Source organism: Hippopotamus amphibius, chromosome 16, assembly GCF_030028045.1.
Source record: "Hippopotamus amphibius kiboko isolate mHipAmp2 chromosome 16, mHipAmp2.hap2, whole genome shotgun sequence".
Lineage (NCBI taxonomy): Eukaryota > Metazoa > Chordata > Mammalia > Artiodactyla > Hippopotamidae > Hippopotamus > Hippopotamus amphibius.
In genome coordinates, this window is record NC_080201.1 from 12029264 (window position 1) to 12048919 (window position 19656).

At 42.9% G+C, this 19656-nt stretch overlaps 1 protein-coding gene and 1 non-coding gene across 4 annotated transcripts; both read left to right on the forward strand.

Annotated features, from left to right (window-relative positions):
- Nucleotides 1–3: 3 nt before the first annotated feature.
- KARS1 (lysyl-tRNA synthetase 1) lies at nucleotides 4–16875 on the forward strand. 3 transcript variants are annotated; one of them, XM_057711756.1, is made up of 16 exons: nucleotides 90–157; nucleotides 1195–1315; nucleotides 1671–1850; nucleotides 4188–4347; nucleotides 5278–5443; nucleotides 9838–9931; nucleotides 10268–10454; nucleotides 10541–10666; nucleotides 12191–12310; nucleotides 13355–13517; nucleotides 13627–13800; nucleotides 13956–14041; nucleotides 14367–14452; nucleotides 15154–15280; nucleotides 15934–16077; nucleotides 16588–16875. In XM_057711756.1, exons 3-16 carry the CDS (start codon nucleotides 1705–1707, stop codon nucleotides 16684–16686), a joined length of 1878 nt encoding a protein of 625 aa, XP_057567739.1. In that variant the 5' UTR covers nucleotides 90–157; nucleotides 1195–1315; nucleotides 1671–1704; the 3' UTR covers nucleotides 16687–16875. The 3 variants fall into 3 exon arrangements, with proteins under 3 accessions (XP_057567741.1, XP_057567740.1, XP_057567739.1); XM_057711757.1 differs by lacking the exon at nucleotides 1195–1315 and having other exon boundaries at nucleotides 44–157; XM_057711758.1 differs by lacking the exons at nucleotides 1195–1315; nucleotides 1671–1850 and having other exon boundaries at nucleotides 4–157.
- On the forward strand, nucleotides 2773–2888 carry LOC130839433 (U5 spliceosomal RNA). The gene has a single exon (XR_009049832.1). It is a non-coding gene; the product is annotated as a U5 spliceosomal RNA (small nuclear RNA).
- Nucleotides 16876–19656: the final 2781 nt, after the last annotated feature.

The following is a 19656-nucleotide window of genomic DNA, read 5'->3' on the forward strand; positions in this document are numbered from 1 at the left end:
CCCGGCCCCTTTTCCCGGAAGAGGCGGGGCTTCTGAGTGTGACCTGGAAATTGCCTTGCGGTCCTCTTCCTTTTTAGGTCCGGCCCTCGGGGAAGATGGCAGAGGTGCAGGGGGCTGAAGTTAAAGTGGACGGCGGCGAGCCGAAACTGAGCAAAAAGTAAGTGTCGCTGCGGGTCATTGAAACCTTCGCGGTCGGAGAGTCCGGACTAGGAAGCGCCTCGAAGCTCCGGCTGAGGCGGCTGTGCCTGGGGCTTTCCTGCCGGCGGTTCTGGTGGGTATGAACACGCTGGGATGTAGCTACTGCGCCCCGAAACTACATCCCCCAGGATGCCCGGGGGCCCCCCCCGCACTGGCTGCGTGCTTCTTCCCTGTCGTACTCCTGGAATAAGAGAATACGGAGAACTGACTCTTCTGCGAGAAATGCGTTATTATGCCCCGATGAGGAGGTTGGAGGAATATTAAATATCCTACCTTTTCAGAAGGACCATCAAATTTTCGTTGGCCTCGCCAAGGCCGTTCGAACATTATGTGTTAAAGGCAGTGCTGAACCTTTTGTGTTGAAGGGATCCGTCCTAAAACTCCTGCACCTCTCCGTGTGGGTGAATCAGGACTGTGAGTATGTCCAGCAGCAGGGGCTGTCTTATTTAACCGAGTACACCAAGCTGCGCTTAGCACTGCTGGACATATCTTTGTTAATCACCCCAAGTCCTTGGAGTATGAAGGGAAATATAAGTAAGTTAAGATTAGCCGCCCTTTTAGTGACTATGTCTTATATTCTCTTAATACTACACTCCTTCTCAGTCGGAGTTCTTCATAGCACATAGGCAATGATCTGAGTGACAAGTTCCTCAGTACTCCTAAGGATAGTACGTAAATATAGTACCTTCCAGAGGCATCGGAGAGAAGTTAGTTAATTGCATGTAATGGCTACTTTAGTGCCTCTTTTACTCAATGCAATGAACTTTCTTTGGAACTTCCTTGGTGTGAATCTTTAGCGAGCACCATTGTATGCCAGTTATTTTCTCCGAATTTAAAAACAGATAGGCTGCCTGCCAGGTGACTCATTCAAGGCCACATTTATTTTAAGGTAGTAAAGAAATGATCTGTATTCTTTTATTGCCTTCCAGTGTTAATGTATAAACTTAATGTAGTCTAAGACTCTCCCTGAAATTCTCCTTTCCTCCTCATTCCTAGAGCGCCAAACAAGTCTTGTCTTTGATTCGGGTGCTTTCGTGTGACTTGTTTTTAGCTTCCTATAGTGGTTGCAATTGATGATGACGTTTTGTATGCTTCCCCTTGCCATCTTCGTGGCCAGGTATTTCATCTTGAAGAGAGAAACTACATGTCTGGGTCTTCAGAAGCACTCCCATTTTCTAGAGTGGTGTGATCATTTCTATCCATAAACTGTTGATTGACTTGCTGTTGACTTTTGACCCCAGATAAGCACCATCTTACCATAGCCAGGACTGAAAACGTTGTCAGTTACATTTACAGCACAGTGAGTGTTAGAGGGTTGCTGTCAGTTGAGAGAATCTTGTGTAAAATGGGACACTAAAAGGTTGTGTAACCTCCCCTTCTCCCCCCACACAACCTGTAAGAGTAGGAGTGCTGGCTGGGGGTATGTGTACTGTCTGTCCCATCTGACACCACATCTCTGTGTTTCCTGTTAGGTGGTGGTAATCATTAGTTCCAGGGTAATCTGCCATGTTGACGCAAGCTGCTGTAAGGCTTGTTAGGGGGTCCCTGCGCCAAACCTCCTGGGCACAGTGGGGGCAGAGGGAGCTGCGCCTGTGTCAACTTGCTCCTTTCACAACGGTTCACAAGGACAAGTCACTTTCTGATAAGAGAAGGTTGGTGCCCATTACCTTCTTTATTGCTCTGGGAGCAAAAATCCTTTCCTTAGTTTCTTATCTATTAAGCCTCTGGCTAAGTTGTTGGACTTGGTGCTAAGGAAGCTGTCCTGCTACATACCAAAACCAGTAGTCCTTTCTCACTTTCTCTTTAATAAATTCAAATTCTCCATAGAGTCTTGAGATGACTTTCAGGTCTTATTCTAGAACAGTGCTGAGAACAAAACCCTTGTATGAATAAAGAATTTCTAATGCAGGTTGTTTTCCCTTCCCTGCCTTTCTGGAATTTCTTTCCTCCTGGGATTAATATGGTTTCTAGTCTTAGTTCTTATTCCTAGGGCCTTTTTAGATTATCCTTATTATTGATTTGATTTAAAGGTCAACAGCTAGTTGAGTGGAAAATAGGTTTATTATGTTAATGCTAGGAAGAACCAGAGAGGCTTAGATGCCCACTGACAGTACAGTAAGTCTAGCACACTGTTCTGGAAAGGTGGCTTCACAGCTGCTACAAAACAAATTATATCCAGGGACACCTACTTTGAGGCCCTTAGAGTCAGTTTTCTTACTTACAATTAAAAGATGATCATTTCAAATCTCCAACTAAGTTTTTTTTAATTGACTTATTCTAAACTCATAGATAATTTAATTTAAAATCTGCCCTGAAGCCAAACAATATGTAAGCATATCATTATTATAAGATATTCAGTTAACATTGGCGGTCTGAAAGAAGGATCAAGTCTATTTCAATAATGAGGGTATCCCTCTCTACCCAAATCTGTCTGGTTTCTGGGTTCAGATAGCAAGATTTCAAGTTATTTAAACCAAGTTGTACCAATCGCTTTAGTTTTTGAGTCTCAGGTGACAAGTATCAGGAATTTCAAGGAGCTTTCCTGGTGGCACAGTGGTTAAGAATCCGCCTGCCACACTCTGGTTTTTCTTCAAAGCGAATAAGTCTTTCACTTTTTACTAAAGATTTCTATGGAGAGAAACAACTCTGAGTGTTTAACAAATTTCTTGAGGCCTTGCCTTGGCAGGGCTGGAAAAAAAAAAAATCTGCCTGCCAATGCAGGGGACACAGGTTCAATCCCTGGTCCAGGAAGATCCCACGTGCCACAGAGTAGCTAAGCCCATGCGCCACAACTACTGAAGCCTGCGTGCCTAGAGCGCATGCTCTGCAACAAGAGAAGCCACCGCAATGAGAAGCCCTCACCTCACACGAAGAGTAGCCCCCGCTTTCTGCACCTTCAGAAAGCCTGCGCACAGCTAGGAAGACCCAACACAGCCAATAAATAAAAATAAATAATTTTTTTAGAAAAAGAGTTTGAAAGTTGACCACTTTGAATAGTAAGAGATTTGACAAGAATTTATCCACATCTGTAAAATTTCTGTCCTCGAGGCAGAGAGTGAAGTGTTAAGATAGAGATACCTAGAACAGTTCACATTTGCATGCTTACTAAAATGCTGGGGATGTGGTCATCTCTTTGTGTATATTATATCAATCCTCCCAACAACATTTGGTGGGGAGGGTGTCTATTGTTTTACAGGAGAAATTAAGTCACTTGCCCAAAGTCACACAATTGGTAGGTAGGTGTGTCAGGATTTAGTCCCAGGCAGTTTGGTTCCAAAGGTGGTATATTATCCCCTATGCTATGCTGCTTTGTACATTAGTCTACCCAATTTGTTGTCAAAGTCAGGCTCCACTGGGGAGAGTGAGGCCAATACTGAGGGCCATTGTCAATGCTTTGATCAGTGCTGGGGAAGAGATTGTCGATGGAGTGTCTCCCTGAACTCTGAAGAGCCACCTCTTCCTCACCCCACCTCAGACTAACCCACTCCTTTTGGGAGGGGAGAGAGATGACAGGCAAAGCTAGAATGGTTCGCCTTATCACACATCAGATCTGATACTCTAGGACCTTCATATTCTGCAGAGGAATCCAAACAACTAAGATTGAGTCCCTGGCCTCAAGGAGCTCCCAAGCCTAATTAGCTTGAGAAAAGACTATCTTGCTGATTTCCTGGAAAACCTTTTTTTCCTATTCTAAATATAAACTAGGGTTTTCTTTGTCCTTGTGTGTCTTGATTTTAGTTGGGACCTAATGCCACGGACCTCAGACTGGAAAAAAGAGACTGAGAAAGATGTTTCACATTTTTACTCTTAAGTTTATTTTTTCCTTTGTTTCACGTATGGTTTAGTAACTAAGAGACTAACAATGAGGGTGTAGAACTGGGCAAGAGTGTTTTCCCAGACTATTCATATTTTTGGTAAGTGGCTATGGTGCAGAACATAGAGGACTCTTCAGACACCTGTCACATTGAACATTTTCATCTTCCTGACAGTGAGCTAAAGAGACGCCTGAAAGCTGAGAAGAAAATAGCAGAGAAGGAGGCCAAGCAGAAGGAGCTCAGTGAGAAACAACTAAGCCAGGCCACTGCTGCTGCCACCAACCACACTGCTGATAATGGTGTGGGTGCGGAGGAGGAGAGCTTGGACCCAAATGTGAGTCCTCAGGACCACTGCCCTGGCTGGGCACAGGGAAGCATCCAGTGAGGATTATGGCAGATTCCTTGAGACCAGACAGTAGGAGGGACCATGATTAAGGAGGTGAATAGGCACTGGGATGGATGAGCGTGGGCCCACCACTTGGTCTGGTTAAAGGCACAGGCCCTGCACATTTTTCTTGTCAACTACTTACCGACATTTGGGAGAATCTGCTACTTCCACGTGACTGATCTTTCTTAGAGCTAGCTGGGCCTTATAGCAGCCCCAGAGAAAATGTCTCCCTAAAGGTGAGCTGGGGTTTACTTTAGCCCAGAGTTTGGCAAACAGTGGCCCACAGGCCAAAGCCACCACTGCCCCATCCCTCCCCCTTGGTTTTATAATTACAATTGTGTTGAAACACAGCCATGCCCATTTGTTTACATATGTCCAAACCTGCGTTCACACTGCGATAGAGTTGAGTAGTTAGATCAGAAAAAGTTTGCTGACCCCTGATATAGAATATTCCTTTTTCACACCCTCCAGGCCCATGGGCCTGCCTTGGGGAAAAGTCTGATGTGTGGCCAGGGGTAGGAAAGTAGGAAGATAAGTGACTCACCATGCAGAGGTGTCTACAAAAGTGGTAACCAGGGCCACCTGTACCAATTAAACATTATTTTAGACAGAAGTGTGATTTTCCTTTTTGTTGAATGTTGCATTTTGGAATTCTGGCCTTTACTCCCAGCTGTGGATCTGGCCACCCTGCATATTTAAGTGCAAATCTCACTCCATGTTCCAAACCTGTGATTTCAAGGATGCAGAGGGCTTGGTTAAAGAAACCTTTATTTTTTATTGGGGCCCCTCCAAGGCAGAATACAGTACCCTGGTAGACGGGCCACAGTCTGACCATGTTCAACTTCTCAAAAGCTCTTGTTTTTTCGTTTTTAACAGCAATACTTCAAAATCCGCAGCCAAGCAGTCCACCAACTGAAGGTCAATGGGGAAGACCCGTACCCACACAAGTTCCACGTTGACATCTCGCTCACTCACTTCATCCAAGAATACAATCACCTGCAGCCTGGGGACCACCTGACTGACATCACCTTAAAAGTGGCAGGTAGGAAAATTCCCTGGCAGTTTGCTGAGCTCCCGCAGCAGGCAGGCCTCTTTATTTACACAAAGGAAGATCTGGGGTGGTCTTGCTCTCAAGTGGCTTGTGTCTGAGGCTACATTACTAGAGATGGTGCCAATGTGTCTATTCATAGAAAGTAGAGCAGTCCTAAGGCATGAGGTCACATTCCAGTGGTGATGCTACAGAGGAACAGTCATTCTTTGTGGGGGACTCCTGGCTTAGTGCTGCTATTCGTTCATAGTCCTTTTTTTTTTAATGTATTTATTTAATTTATTTATTGGCTGCGTTGGGTCTTTGTTGCTGCACACAGGCTTTCTCTAGTTGCTTCGAGCCGGGGCTACTCTTCATTGTGGTGCACAGGCTCCTCATTATAGTGGCTTCTCTTGTTGTGGAGCACGGGCCCTAGGCGCGTGGGCTTCAATAGTTGCAGCACATGGGCTCAGTAGTTGTGGCTCGTGGGCTCTAGAGCACAGGCTCAACAGTTGTGGAGCACGGGCTTAGTTGCTCCGTGGCATGTGGAATCTTCCAGGCAGATTCTTTACCACTGTGCCACCTAGGAAGTCCTCGTTCATAGTCCTTTATGAGGACTTCCCCTTGTCAGTGGGAGCCACGGCCCTAAGCTCCTAAGAAGTCCAGTCTGTGTCCCTAGACTGCTTTGCACTAGGCTGTATTTCTAGAGCAGTGTTATTTTGGAGTTTAATTTTTTGTGTGGGATCTTCTCCTTAATTTAAATAATAATTAAATCCTGTCTTGTTTATACCCCAAAAAAATATATATATGTAAAACTATTAGTTGTAGAGAATTTAGAGTGTTGAAACATTCAGAGAGGCAAAGAGAGATAAGTTTGATTACCCAAAACCCCACCACCAATCTAATAAAAAAATGATACAAATGAACTTATTTACAAAACAGAAATGGAGTCACAGATCTCAAAATCAAACATGGTTACCAAAGGGTCAATGTGGGGGGAAGTGATAAATTTGAAGGTTGGGATTAACATATACACACTAGTATATAAAAAATAGATAACTAATAAGGACCTACTATATAGCACAGGGAACTCTCCTGAGTATTCTGTAATAACCTATATTGGAAAAGAATCTGAAAAAGAATGGAGATATATATGATTCACTTTGCTATGCACCTGAAAGTAACACAACATTGTAAGTCAACTACTCCAATAAAACTTTTTTTAATGTATTTAAGGCTCTTCCATATCTTTTTGTGGCTTGATAGCTGATTTTTTACAATCACTGTGTAGTATTTTATTATATAGATATACCACAGTTTATTTGTTCATTCACCTATGGAAGGACATCTTAGTTGCTTCCAAATCTAGGTGATTGTGAATAAAGTTGCTTAAAAAAAAAAAAAACAAAACTCACCACCCAGACAGAACCCCTGCCAATATTTAAGTGCCCCCCAAATTTCTTTTATACAGTCCAGTGATTTTACTAAAATATGTCTTGAGGTTGGTTATTCTGGGTCAGTATTCTCAGGTACACAGTGTGCCCTTTAAATATGTATTTTCAAGTCTTTTTTTTTTTTTTTTAAGGAAATTTTTCTTGAATATAATTTTTTTGTATTCTGTTTCTTGCTTAGGTTTACTTTTTTTTTTTTTGTACAAATTACATGTTTATTATTAACTATTATTTATTGGTTGTTGCTAGCATATAAGGCTTTTGTGCCAATTAGAAAAGGTGCCCCTTTCCAGTGGCATAGTACATAGATCCTGTACAGGAAGTGGACAGGTTTACTTTTGAGACCCTTTTCTTCTGTATGTTGTATCTTTGCTTCTTTCCAGTGTTCATTTTGTCACTTTTTCTCAAATTTCTTTTTATCGCTTTTTTGTAATTTGATTTTTTTAATTTATTTATCTGTTTATTTATTTATTTTATTTTATTGGCTGTGTTGGGTCTTCGTTGCCGCACACGGGCTTTCTCTAGTTGCAGTGAGTGGGGGCTACTCTTCATTTTGTGGTGCGCGGGCTTCTCATTGCAGTGGCCTCTCGTTGCAGAGCACAGGCTCTAGGCACGTGGGCTTCAGTAGTTGCAGCACACAGGCTCAATAGTTGTGGCGCACGGGCTTAGTTGCTCCGCGGCATGTGGTATCTTCCTGGGGCAGGGATCGAACCCATGTGCCCTGCATTGGCAGGCAGATTCTTACCCACTGCGCCACCTAGGAAGTCCCTGTAATTTGATTTTTTAAATTTTATCCTCCTTTCCAGTTTGATTCTCTTAAGGCATTATTTGTTGTATTTATTCACTCTTATTTCCTTCTAAGTTAGGCTTCATTTCTGAGATGATTTTTCAGTTCATTTCTAATTTTTTCATGTGTCATCTCATTTCAGTTTTTTCTAATTCTAATTTGTGTTTTTTCATATTTTGTGTCATATTCTTAATGTTTTTCAGCTATGAAATAGAAGTTTTTGTTTTGTTTTTTTAGCTCTTTATTAGAATATAATTGCTTTACACTCTTGTACCAGCTTTTGAGGTACACCAAAGTGAATTAGCTGTATTTATACATATATCCCCATATCCCCTTCCTCCCGTGACTCCCTCCCGCTCTCCCTGTCCTGGCCCTCTAAGGCATCACTCATCATCGAGTTGATCTCCCTTTGTTATACAGCAACTTCCCACTAGCTATCTATTTTACAGTTGGTAGTGTAAACATGTCTGTGCTACTCTCTCACTTCGTCCCAGTGTCCCCTTCACTCCCCCCCAACCCCGTGTCCTCAAGTCCATTCTCCACATCTGCATTTGGGTTCATCAGTATCTTTTTTTTTTTAGATTCCGTATATATGAGTTAGCATATGGTATTTGTTTTTCTCTTTCTGGCTTATTTCACTCTGTGTGACAGTCTCTAGGTCTATCCACCTCATTACATATAGCTCAGTTTCATTCCTTTTCACAGCTGAGTAATATTCCATTGTATATATGTGCCACATCTTCTTTATCCATTCATCTGTTGATGGGCATTTAGGTTGCTTCCATGTCCTGGCTATTGTAAACAGTGCTGCAATGAACATTATGGTACATGTTTCTTTTGGGATTATGGTTTTCTCTGGGTATATGCCCAGGAGTGGGATTATTGGACCATATGGTAGTTCTATTTTTAGTTTTTTAAGGAACCTCCAAACTGTTTTCCATAGTGGCTGTACCAACTTACATTCCCACCAACAGTACAGGAGAGTTCCCTTTTCTCCACACCCTCTCCAACATTTATTGTTTCTAGATGTTTTGATGATGGCCATTCTGACTGGTGTGAGGTAGTACCTCATTGTGGCTTTGACTTGCATATCTCTAGTGATTAGTGACGTAGAGCATCTTTTCATATGTCTGTTGGCCATCTGTATGTCTTCTTTGGAGAAATGTCTATTTAGGTCTTCCGCCCATTTGTGGGTTGGGTTATTTGCTTTTTTGGTATTAAGCTTCATGAGCTGCTTGTATATTTTGGGACCGTACTACTTTTATGTTGTTTATTTTTATGTGAGATTAATTTTCCTGAATGTTAACGGGAAGCTTGGTTCAGATAGCTTTTCCAGCCTCACTGAGCTCCCTCTTCTGTTGTTTTTTGAAGCATTCAGAAATACAGCAGCTTGCTTTCTGGAATTTCAGGCTCTTCTCCTTTCTTCCCTTTTGTTGGACCTTCTCTTTCCTTTGTCTCTGTTTTCCTGGTCTTATTCAACTTCGTGGGGCCTTGTCCTAGGAGAGATCCCTTGCTGTTAAATTTAGAGAGTTCTTGGGGGCTACACTAAAAGACTTCATCCCCTAGACCTTCTTAATGCAGCCCACTATACTCACTTGTATGGCAGTGAGCTGCTATCCTCCCAGTGTGAGCTGATACCCTCCACTTAGCCCTGCCACATTTTCAGTGAGTACCTATGGCTTTTTGGGAGACTTCCAGTTCTCAGATCTGTCAGAGAACCCATTGCTTCCCATAGCTTTTTCCTATATGGAGGTCTTGGGGCCCTTAGTGATTTTCCCCAGTGCTTGTATTTGGGAATTCTTGGAAATATCTTCCCACATAATTTTTTTCCCCCACATAATTTTGTTGTAAATTTTGTCCATGACTTTTTGGCCTTGCCTATTTAGTTGTGCTTTCTATTAGGAAGATCCCAAAACCATGCTGCTGCCAACACTGCAGAAATCCAGTGAACACCTTTAAAGGCCAAATCTTCCTGCACATCTTTTAACGGTTTTGAATGGGGAGCCAGTGTTGTCATGAAGAAAACGACAGGGCTTAGGCCTCGGGTTAAAATCAGATTGTTCTAGTTTATGTTCTGCCTGGATGTAAAAAAATACAGAGGGAGCTTTTTTGGCACTCATATCATGAAATAGCTTTTGCTTCTGTCACTATTTTTGCTGTTCTTTCTCTAGGTAGGATCCATGCCAAAAGAGCTTCTGGGGGAAAGCTGATCTTCTATGACCTTCGAGGAGAGGGGGTCAAGTTGCAAGTCATGGCCAATTCCAGGTATATAGAAATATCCAGTTACAGGCCTTTCTAGGTTGGCCCACAGCAACATGACTGGGGACAAAGGCCCATGTAGTCTTCTTTTCCCACTGGAAATTAAAGTTAAAGGGAGTGGTATATGTTTGAGAAAATAAAAAGGCCATCTGGTCACCTGGAGAATAATGACTGCTCTTGAGTTATTAAGCAATTAAAAATAAAAGATAATACTGTTAAAACAGTTGACTTTGAGGTTCTTCTTGGGTTCACATGAACAGTTCAGTGAGGGTTCCAAAGTAAACCAATGGTCAGTTTTAATTTGGGATATTATATACTGAATTACGTTTTCCATTCATTCAGGAATTATAAATCTGAAGAAGAATTTATTCATATTAACAACAAACTGCGCCGGGGAGACATAATTGGAGTTCAGGGCAATCCTGGGAAAACCAAGAAGGGCGAGCTGAGCATCATTCCCTATGAAATCACACTGTTGTCTCCTTGCTTGCATATGTTACCTCATCTTCACTTTGGCCTCAAAGACAAGGTAAGTTCTCATGGCCTTCTGGCTCTGGTTCATAATACCATTGAATCAGACGCATCAGTGATTTCTACCTGTTACTTTTCATTTAGGAAACACGGTATCGTCAGAGATACTTGGACTTGATCCTGAATGACTTTGTAAGGCAGAAATTTATCATCCGCTCTAAGATCATCACATACATAAGAAGTTTCTTGGATGAGCTGGGATTCCTAGAGGTGATGGAGAGTTCTTACCCGACATGATGCGCTGCCTTGCTGTGCTTGCCTCTTACTCCTCTTCCCTTCCCTTCCCTTCTCCACAAGCATATCCTGTGTCAGTATCCTTCACTCTCAATGAAAAATCCCCTTTCTTGACAGTGCCTTTGTTCCACCTTGTTTATTTAGTGCCCCAATTAGGAAGGTAGGACGGGACTTCTCAGATAATGGACAAAGTAGAGGGCCATCTACATGCTAACAATGCCATGTTCAATGTGTTATCAACTCATTTTGCTTTTTTCTAGCATTAAAAAATATTTTTCTTAATTTTTTTTCAACTTCTTTAAACTAAAAAATCTTAGGAAGATTTTTAGAGCAAAAAAATTTTTTTCTAATATTTTCTGATTGTATGAGAAAGGTGAGTATGTGTTACCGTAAAATAATAAAGAAATAAATAGAAGCAAAATTGAAAGTCCCCTTTCATTTTTTTCCCAGCGAATTTCCCTCTCCAGACTTGAATTTGAATATGTATCCTTCCTCGCCGTTTACTCTGTATATTTATAGTACATACATACCTGTGCATGTTGCAGATGACCTACAATATAAAGTGGTTTTTTATGGCTTCATTTTATTTATTTATTTTATTTATTTTTATTTTTGGCTACGTTGGGTCTTTGTTGCTTCGCATGGGCTTTCTCCAGTTGTGACGAGTGGGGGCTACTTTTCGTTGCAGTGCGCAGGCTTCTTGTTGCAGAGTACCGGCTGTAAGCATGCGGGCTTCAGTAGTTGTGTCTCAGGCTCTAGAGCACAGGCTCAGTAATTGTGGTGCAAGGGCTTGGTTGCTCCGTGGCATGTGGGATCTTCCCAGACCAGGGATCGAACCCATGTCCCCTGCATTGGCAGGTACATTCTAAACCACTACGCCACCAGGGAAGTCCCTTATTTTTTGCTTTAAACATAAATGAAGTCACATTGTATATATTGTAATGGACCTGTGTCCCGTCTCCCCCCCTCCCCCTACAATGTATTCTGGGGCCCTTTGCACGTGTGTGTGTGTGTGTGTGTGTGTGTGTGTGTGTGTGTATTCCTTTTTGATGCTTCATAATTATTTTCCCTATTGATTGTTTAAGTTTCTGATTTGCTTCGATAATGTTTTAGTGAACATCTTTGTGCACATGTACACGTGTTTCTGTAGGATGGATTTCTAGAAGTAGAATAAGTCAAAGGATATGAGTTACACTTTTAATAAATACTGCAAATTGAACTCTTGAAAGGCTGTACCTATTTAGAGTCCCACTGACAGCTTGTGAAAGCTTATGGTACTGTGTTAAAGGTATTTGGTATTAATAGAAAGACAATTCTAGAAAATCAAGCTCTCTCTTTTTTGTCAAGCACCTGCACATTACTATTGAATTTCACTTTTACTTGGGATATAATAGCTTAGACTGTCACATTCAAAGCATGAGCCATCCCCAAGAACTCTAGTTTGAGGAACTCTGTCTGTGAACTAAATGTTTTTCCCTCTTTTTTTTCCCTCTCTTTTAGATTGAAACTCCCATGATGAACATCATCCCAGGGGGAGCTGTGGCCAAGCCTTTTATCACCTACCACAACGAGCTGGACATGAATTTATATATGAGAGTTGCTCCAGAACTGTACCATAAGGTAGTCAATAAGATGTCCTGTGTCCCTAGAGAAATAGAAGGCTGAAAAATGCTGGCTAGACAGGTACAGTCAGAAATAAGAGGAATGTTGAGGGTAGAACAACCAGGAGAGTATTCTAAATTGTCAGGTTTGTGAGTGTTACATTTCTGAAGTTTATCTATAGGATCAGTAGAGCATTATAGGTCAGAGGGCAAAGGGAGTGTCTTTCCTAAGTGTATAGATCCTCCTAACCTAGTTTTTTCCCATAATCTCATAATACTTTAAGTTTATAATCCTCCTTGGATTAAATCTGATTTTAGTCTTTCGTAGAAGAATGAGTTGAATCTCTGAAAGTTGGAAATATCCTCAAATCACCAGAGTAAATATTGCAGACTGTATCATTTGAGATTCTTAGTTGCAAACTATAAAACCTGTTAGGTGTTCAGGGAAAAGAAAAATGTATTCAAAAGTATAAGGAAGCTCAAAATTTCCAGGAGGATCAGAGACTCAGGCTTGGAGACCACACAACTAGGAATAATTCTGAATTGTATCCTGGGCTGTTCCCATGAAGAACCCAGTGTCTTCCATTTGGGACAGTTACCACAGCTCATAAGCTTGGCACTAGGCACAGGTCATTGCCATTAGGACCTCTGCACTTACAACCTGTATAAGCCAGATATCTCTGGCCCCCTTCACCAGAGGGGATTCTGTGCAATACCTGCGTCCTCTTTGCATGTTGAAGTCTCACAGGTATATTTGATTGGGGAACTTAGGTCACATGCCTGCATCCTAACCTCAAAGGAGGCTTCTTTCTTGGGGAGGCTCACACTCACAAGATGGGGGACACTCCAGACAAAGGAAGAGTGTTCAGTGATCCTGGGCAGCCAGAATAAATGATGACTATCCACAACAGTCTGAAGAGAGTAGGGCACTCAGCATCTGGGTAGAGACCTGGAAGCATGCCTTGAACAGTGAAAACCAAGTTACGGCTTTTGTAGACAGACACTTTCCCCAGCCAGTAAGACAGGGTTAGCTGCCATGACCATGGCCATGTGTTGTTGTTAGATGCTGGTGGTTGGTGGCATGGACCGGGTTTATGAAATTGGACGCCAGTTCCGGAATGAAGGAATTGATTTGACTCACAATCCTGAGTTCACCACCTGTGAATTCTACATGGCCTATGCAGACTATCATGATCTCATGGAAATCACGGAGAAGATGATTTCAGGTGACCTCCTCCTGCTCCCTTTGTCCTTCACACGTGTCTGAAGGGCTGGTGTGCTTCTTTCAATTGGACTTCCTGTCGGTCCTCTTTAAATGACACATTTCTTTTCCAGGGATGGTCAAACACATTACAGGAAGTTACAAGGTCACCTACCATCCAGATGGCCCAGAGGGCCAAGCCTATGAGATTGATTTCACTCCACCCTTCCGGAAAATCAGCATGGTAGAAGAGCTTGAGAAAGCCCTGGGCATGAAACTGCCAGCAACTAACCTCTTTGAAACTGAAGGTAAGGTGATGCATTCCTCTACTGTAGGGCCCTCCTTCCTGTTCAGCTATGAATTTGATTAGGTCAGGACTAGAATTTCCCATGCTATTCTCCTTATATACTTTTTAATGGGGTAGTGTGATGACTTCTGTTCTAACTTGTATTTTGTATTACAGAAACTCGCAAGATTCTCGATGATATCTGTGTGGCAAAAGCTGTTGAATGCCCTCCACCTCGGACCACAGCCAGGCTCCTTGATAAGGTGAAAGGCCATGCACTTCCCGTACATGCCCTCATCCAGTGGTAATACCCCCTTGCTCCTTATGAAGATGCAGTCCACTGTAGAGAATGAAGCTTCACAGGAGAGCTCCAAGGAGAGAAATGAGGGAACAATTTTGAATCCCTGCTGTACTAAGCTCTGTGCCAAATAGTTGTTTGTTATCTTATTACCAACCATTGAGAAGCTTAGGATAAACCCCTGTAGCATCAGGGATGAGGTTAGGGTGTGAGTCCTGTACCACCAAGGCCGAGACAATCAAAATGTCATTCAGAACGGTTCTCTAGCTCTGCTTTGCTTTCTTCTTAAGCTTGTTGGGGAGTTCCTGGAAGTGACATGCATCAATCCTACGTTCATCTGTGATCACCCGCAGATAATGAGCCCTCTGGCCAAGTGGTAAGATAAGCACAGTGTTGCAGTTATCTGTTGCTGGATGATAACCTCAGAACTTAGCAGCATAAAACAGGTTATTCTCAGGAGTTTGTGGGTTCATTGGGTAGTCTTTCTGCTCTACGTGGTGTTGGCTAGGCTAACTCAACTGGCTTTTTTCAACTGGGAACTCTGCCAGGGCGCCTCGCATCTCCTCTACATTGGCTCTCATCCTCCAAAACCTCTTCATGGGGCCTCTCTGGCCGCATAGCCATATTTTTTTTTAAGTCTGTGTTAGTCTTTATTAAAACAAACAAAATCAAAATTTCAGACACTGAAATATATGATATGTATAAGAATATACAAAAGTAAAAGAAAAAACAGTACGTATCTACTACATTAGCACAGCAGACATTTCAACTGATTATTCTATCCCAAATCCAAATATTTATATCCAGGGCATCACAGAGGTAACTTCCTTTTGTACCGCATTGAGCTCGGTTTATGCTTCCAAGTGGAAGCATTCCAGAAGATTAAATCCTGGTGTGCAAACACGTATCAAGCCTCTGCTGAAGTACCAAATGATTTGGTGCCAAGAACCTATACAGGCTTCAGGTCACAATCAATAACAATTTTGAGTCAACTAGATTTTAGGAATTCTTGTGTTTGTACCAAATGTTCTTACTGAACCTATGTATTCAGCCTCCCCTGTGGTCTCCTGTCCCCAGGCACCGCTCTAAAGAAGGTCTGACTGAACGCTTTGAGCTGTTTGTCATGAAAAAGGAAATATGCAATGCCTACACTGAGCTGAATGACCCTGTGCGACAGCGGCAGCTTTTTGAAGAACAGGCCAAGGTAAGGAAGGAGTGTGTGCCCACTCACTAGACTTAACCTTGGTCTTTGTCTTGTCTGCAACTCCTGGTGACTTCAACAGAAATGAAGGCTGAAAGCCACAGGCTTCACTGGAGGAAGTCGCATTTCAAGGTGGAGAACTTGACTAGTCTTGGCCCTAGAATTTCTATATAAATGGAGCTTAGGCATGATTGTGTGGGGAGTATGACACTTATGTTGACAAGAGCATAACTTTTCTTAAATGGTACACTTATGGAGGTGATATGGGGATGAGAAGACAAAGCGCCCACAGACTGACTGCACTAGCACTGCCACTGACCAGTGGTTCAAGAAGTAGGAGAAAGACTGTTGGGAATCATCAGGGTCTCTGAAAATCAGTTCCACTGGACTTGCAGAGTCCTAGGCAGTGGAAGTGTTTTCATTTTGCAGAGAAATTTGCATAAGTTCTGAGATAGAGTTCATCAGTCCTGACCTCCAGGTCTTTGAAAGAAATGACTCCATCCTGGAGTTACTGGGAGATCACTTCCCAGCAAGTGCTGGATGTTCAGAGAACCCCTGGCATGGTAACGCCTCTGAACGTTTTAGTGTGCTCACTCAGATGCTGAGAGAGAGCGAATCCTGGAACAACGTCACTGTGTGGTTCTCTCCTCTTCTAGGCCAAAGCCGCTGGCGACGATGAGGCCATGTTCATAGATGAAACCTTCTGCACTGCCCTGGAATACGGGTTGCCCCCCACAGGTGGCTGGGGCATGGGCATCGACCGTGTCACCATGTTTCTCACAGACTCCAATAACATCAAGGTACGTGGCAGCCCTGAAGGAGGCGGGGTATGGTTGGCCTGGAGCATAAAGAAAGGGTTTTGGGCTGGGAGGACGGGCAGGCAGAGGAGTTACATGTTACTTCACTAGAGGAGGGTCAGAGTATTAGACCTTATGAAATTTGGGGGTTTTCTACCTGAGGCAGAAGAAATACTAATTGTTTGCATTTCTTAAGGATCCAAGGAACATGCCAAGCCATCTACATGCATTATTTCATTTAACTTAAGTCACCCTGTGATGTGTAGAAACTGTTGCTATTCCATGTTTGTAGATGGGGAAGTCATATTTGAAGAGAACCTGTCTGTTTGTTCCTTCTTTTGATGTTGTGCCTTAGGCAGTGCTGTGCATTTCTTCTTTTCCATCCTCTGTAACTAAGAGGGACTGAATTGAAATGAAAGGACACAGATCTCCGGGTTGGGGTGGTAACAGTAACCAGGGGCATAGCCGGGAAAAAGTGCTTCTTAGCTTCAGAATATATTCTCTCTTCTGTAGGAGGTGCTTCTGTTTCCTGCCATGAAACCCGAAGACAAGAAGGAGAATGTAGCCACCACTGATGCACTGGAAAGCACAGCAGCCGGCACTTCTGTCTAGAAAACAATAATGGCAAGTCATATGACTTGGACATCTTTACGTTTCTGCAAAAGATCAAGGACTGCGAGGGAGTTCCTGTCTGTGTTGCTGTCTATTTGACTATCACATTTCACTTCAACCATCAGAAGAGAGAAGAGGAATTTAGAATTCCTTTTTACTCCTTGTTACCAAATAAACCATTTGTCTCTACTCCTATCTCATTACTCTTTCTACTTTTGGAATGTCATTTCTCAAACAGCTGACCTAATGAATGTTTAGGATTATACCACTTTATTCATTCAACAAATTTATAATTAATGTCTGCTTTGTGCCAGCCATTGTTCCAAGGGATTGGGGACGCAGCAGTGAACAAAAGCCAAGTTCCTGTTTTTGTGGAACTTATACTCTTTCTTTAGGAGCAGGAGTTGGGGGAGGAGCAACTAAACAAACAAGAAATAAGGAAATCCATATTATTTCTGGTAGTGATGCATACTAAGAAGAAACAAAGCAGGGAAAGGGGACAGAGGTGCTGTTTTAGATAGAGATTGATGGGGGCAGTGCTACATTGCATCTGTGGTCAGAGAAGAACTCTTCTAGGTGACATTTAAGTAGAGATCTGGAAACGGAGATCTGAGTGGGAGGGGGTAATCCAGGCTAGAGGGCTGCATTTTTGAGGAACAGCAAAGGGGTCTGGTATGGCCGAAGAGGAATAAGTAAAGATGAGTGAGGGGCCAGATCATGCAGGCACCTGTAAGCCATGCAGAGGAGTGTGTTTTATTATGAGTGAGATGTGAGGCCATTGGAGCGTTATGAACAGTATTTTTAAAAGAGTGTTCCAGTTACCATGTGGAAGGCAAGAGTGACAAGGAGGCAGTTTTGCTGCAGCAGTGAGCTGAGGAGAGATGATGGCTTAGCCTCAGGTGGTGTAAAATGTTGGTGATGGTTATGAGTCATTGGCCTCTGCCTGTGTTCTTGAGGTCAGCAGAATGCTGACAGTGTGGGTTGGAAGAAGAGGAATCAGAGATAATCTCAAAGTTTGGGACCTGACCAACTGGAGAGTAGAGTTGTCATTGATCTGAGATGGAAAAACGAGGAAGTGCAGGTTTGAGAAGGAAGGTTGAGTGGTCTTGGACATACTAAATTCAACAGTGCTCATTAGACATTGGGTGGGAAGAGTAAGTAGGATTGTTGAATAGTGAGTCCGGTGTATTCTCATTTTCAGCTCAGTTCAACTGAGCTAAGAATGTGACAAGGGTATGGCTGGGGGCTTGCTGTTAAAATAGAGCCCCTGACACAGGGAGGCAGCTGGGGAAGCTTTTCTCCAATGAGTCTGACAAAGGACTTGTCTGTCACCTCAGCAAAACCTCTGCAAGCGTCTCGGTGTGGGAGTTGCCAGTCCACTTTCACAGAGCAGGTTTCTACTCCTATGGTTGGCAAAATGACCTAAGCATGCAGAATTACCTAACGGGGAACTACAGGGAGTCCTGAACATCTCACTCCTTGCCGGTGTTGAAGAACAGGCGCCAAGAGCACTTGGCAGTGGTGGTTAGATGACCAGGTGGTATTTCAGAAGAAACATCATATGGCACATCCTTCAGCAAGGTGGTGGTAACTAAAATGAAAACAGTCATCTCACCAAGATAAGCGACTGGACTTCAGGCAACACTGTACCGTCAATGTGGACCATTGGGAAAGGCAACCAGGATTAATGAGGTCACAAGTGACGTCAAGAGAGCTGCTTAGGCTGGGGGCAGATTCAAGGAGGCTGGGGATAGAGAGGAACTGAAGCAGCAGTAGACAACTAGTTGTGGGGTTTAGCAAGAAAAATGACGTTGGATGAAAGCTGGAAGAAACAGAACGATACAAAGTCTTCATTCTCTCCTTGAACAGTTGCAGGCTCACAATTTGCTAGCTGCTGTATTGGAGTGAACAGAAACAAGCAAGGTCCCAAGCTTTATCAAGCTCTTAGACTTGTAAAGAAAATAGAAATTTAATAAATCATCCCCAAAAATCTATAAAATGGCAACTCTGGAAAATGCTTTGAAGGAGAGATGGATGGAGTATTGAGAAACTCTAACAGACCTAGTTAAGGAAGGTTTCCCTGAGGACATAAGATCTGAGATGGGAAGGAAGATAGAGCACTAACTAGTCAAAGAAAGGAAGGAAGGGATTTCCATGGTGTGGCAACAAGTGCAAAGATGAGGAAAGAACAAGAAGACCAATAACACTAGATACAGAAACCCAAAGAAATATGCCACCAGATGAGGCAGGAGGGCGCTGGTCTTACAGGGCTGTGAGCCCTACTGTGGGATTTTGTATTTTTTTTTATTTTTTATTTTTTAAATTTATTTATTGGCTATGTTGGGTTTTCATTGCTGCACACGGGCTTTCTCTAGTTGCAGCAACTGGGGGCTACTCTTCATTGTGGCGTGCAGGCTCCTTATTGCATTAGCTTCTCTTGTTGCAGAGCACAGGCTCTAGGTGCTTGGGCTCCAGTAGTTGTGGCACATGGGCTCAATAGTTGTGGCACACGGGCTTAGTTGCTCCACAGCATGTGGGATCTTCCTAGAGCAGGGATGGAACCTGTGTACCCTGCATTGGTAGGCGGATTCTTAATCACTGCGCCACCTAGGAAGTCCCCTTATCTGTATTTTAAAAGTGCTGGGAAACCACTGAAGTCTTTAAGCAGGGGAGTGATATATCTGCATTTTGAAAACATTAGTCTGGCTACTCTGTGAAAAAGAATTGGAGCTGGGCAGAAAAAGTTGAAAGTCCAAGGTTAGCACAGCATCCAAGAGGGAGACAAAAGCAGTTTGGACTAGGGTGTTGCCATAAGAATGGACAGAATTGGATGGATTCAAGAGATAGAAAGCTCAACAGGACTTGGTAATGGATTATATATTGGATTAGATTACAGGCCTGAAGGGAAGGGAAATGACAAGGAAGTGATTCACTTTTCAGTTTATGCAACTAGATGAATGGTGGTACTAA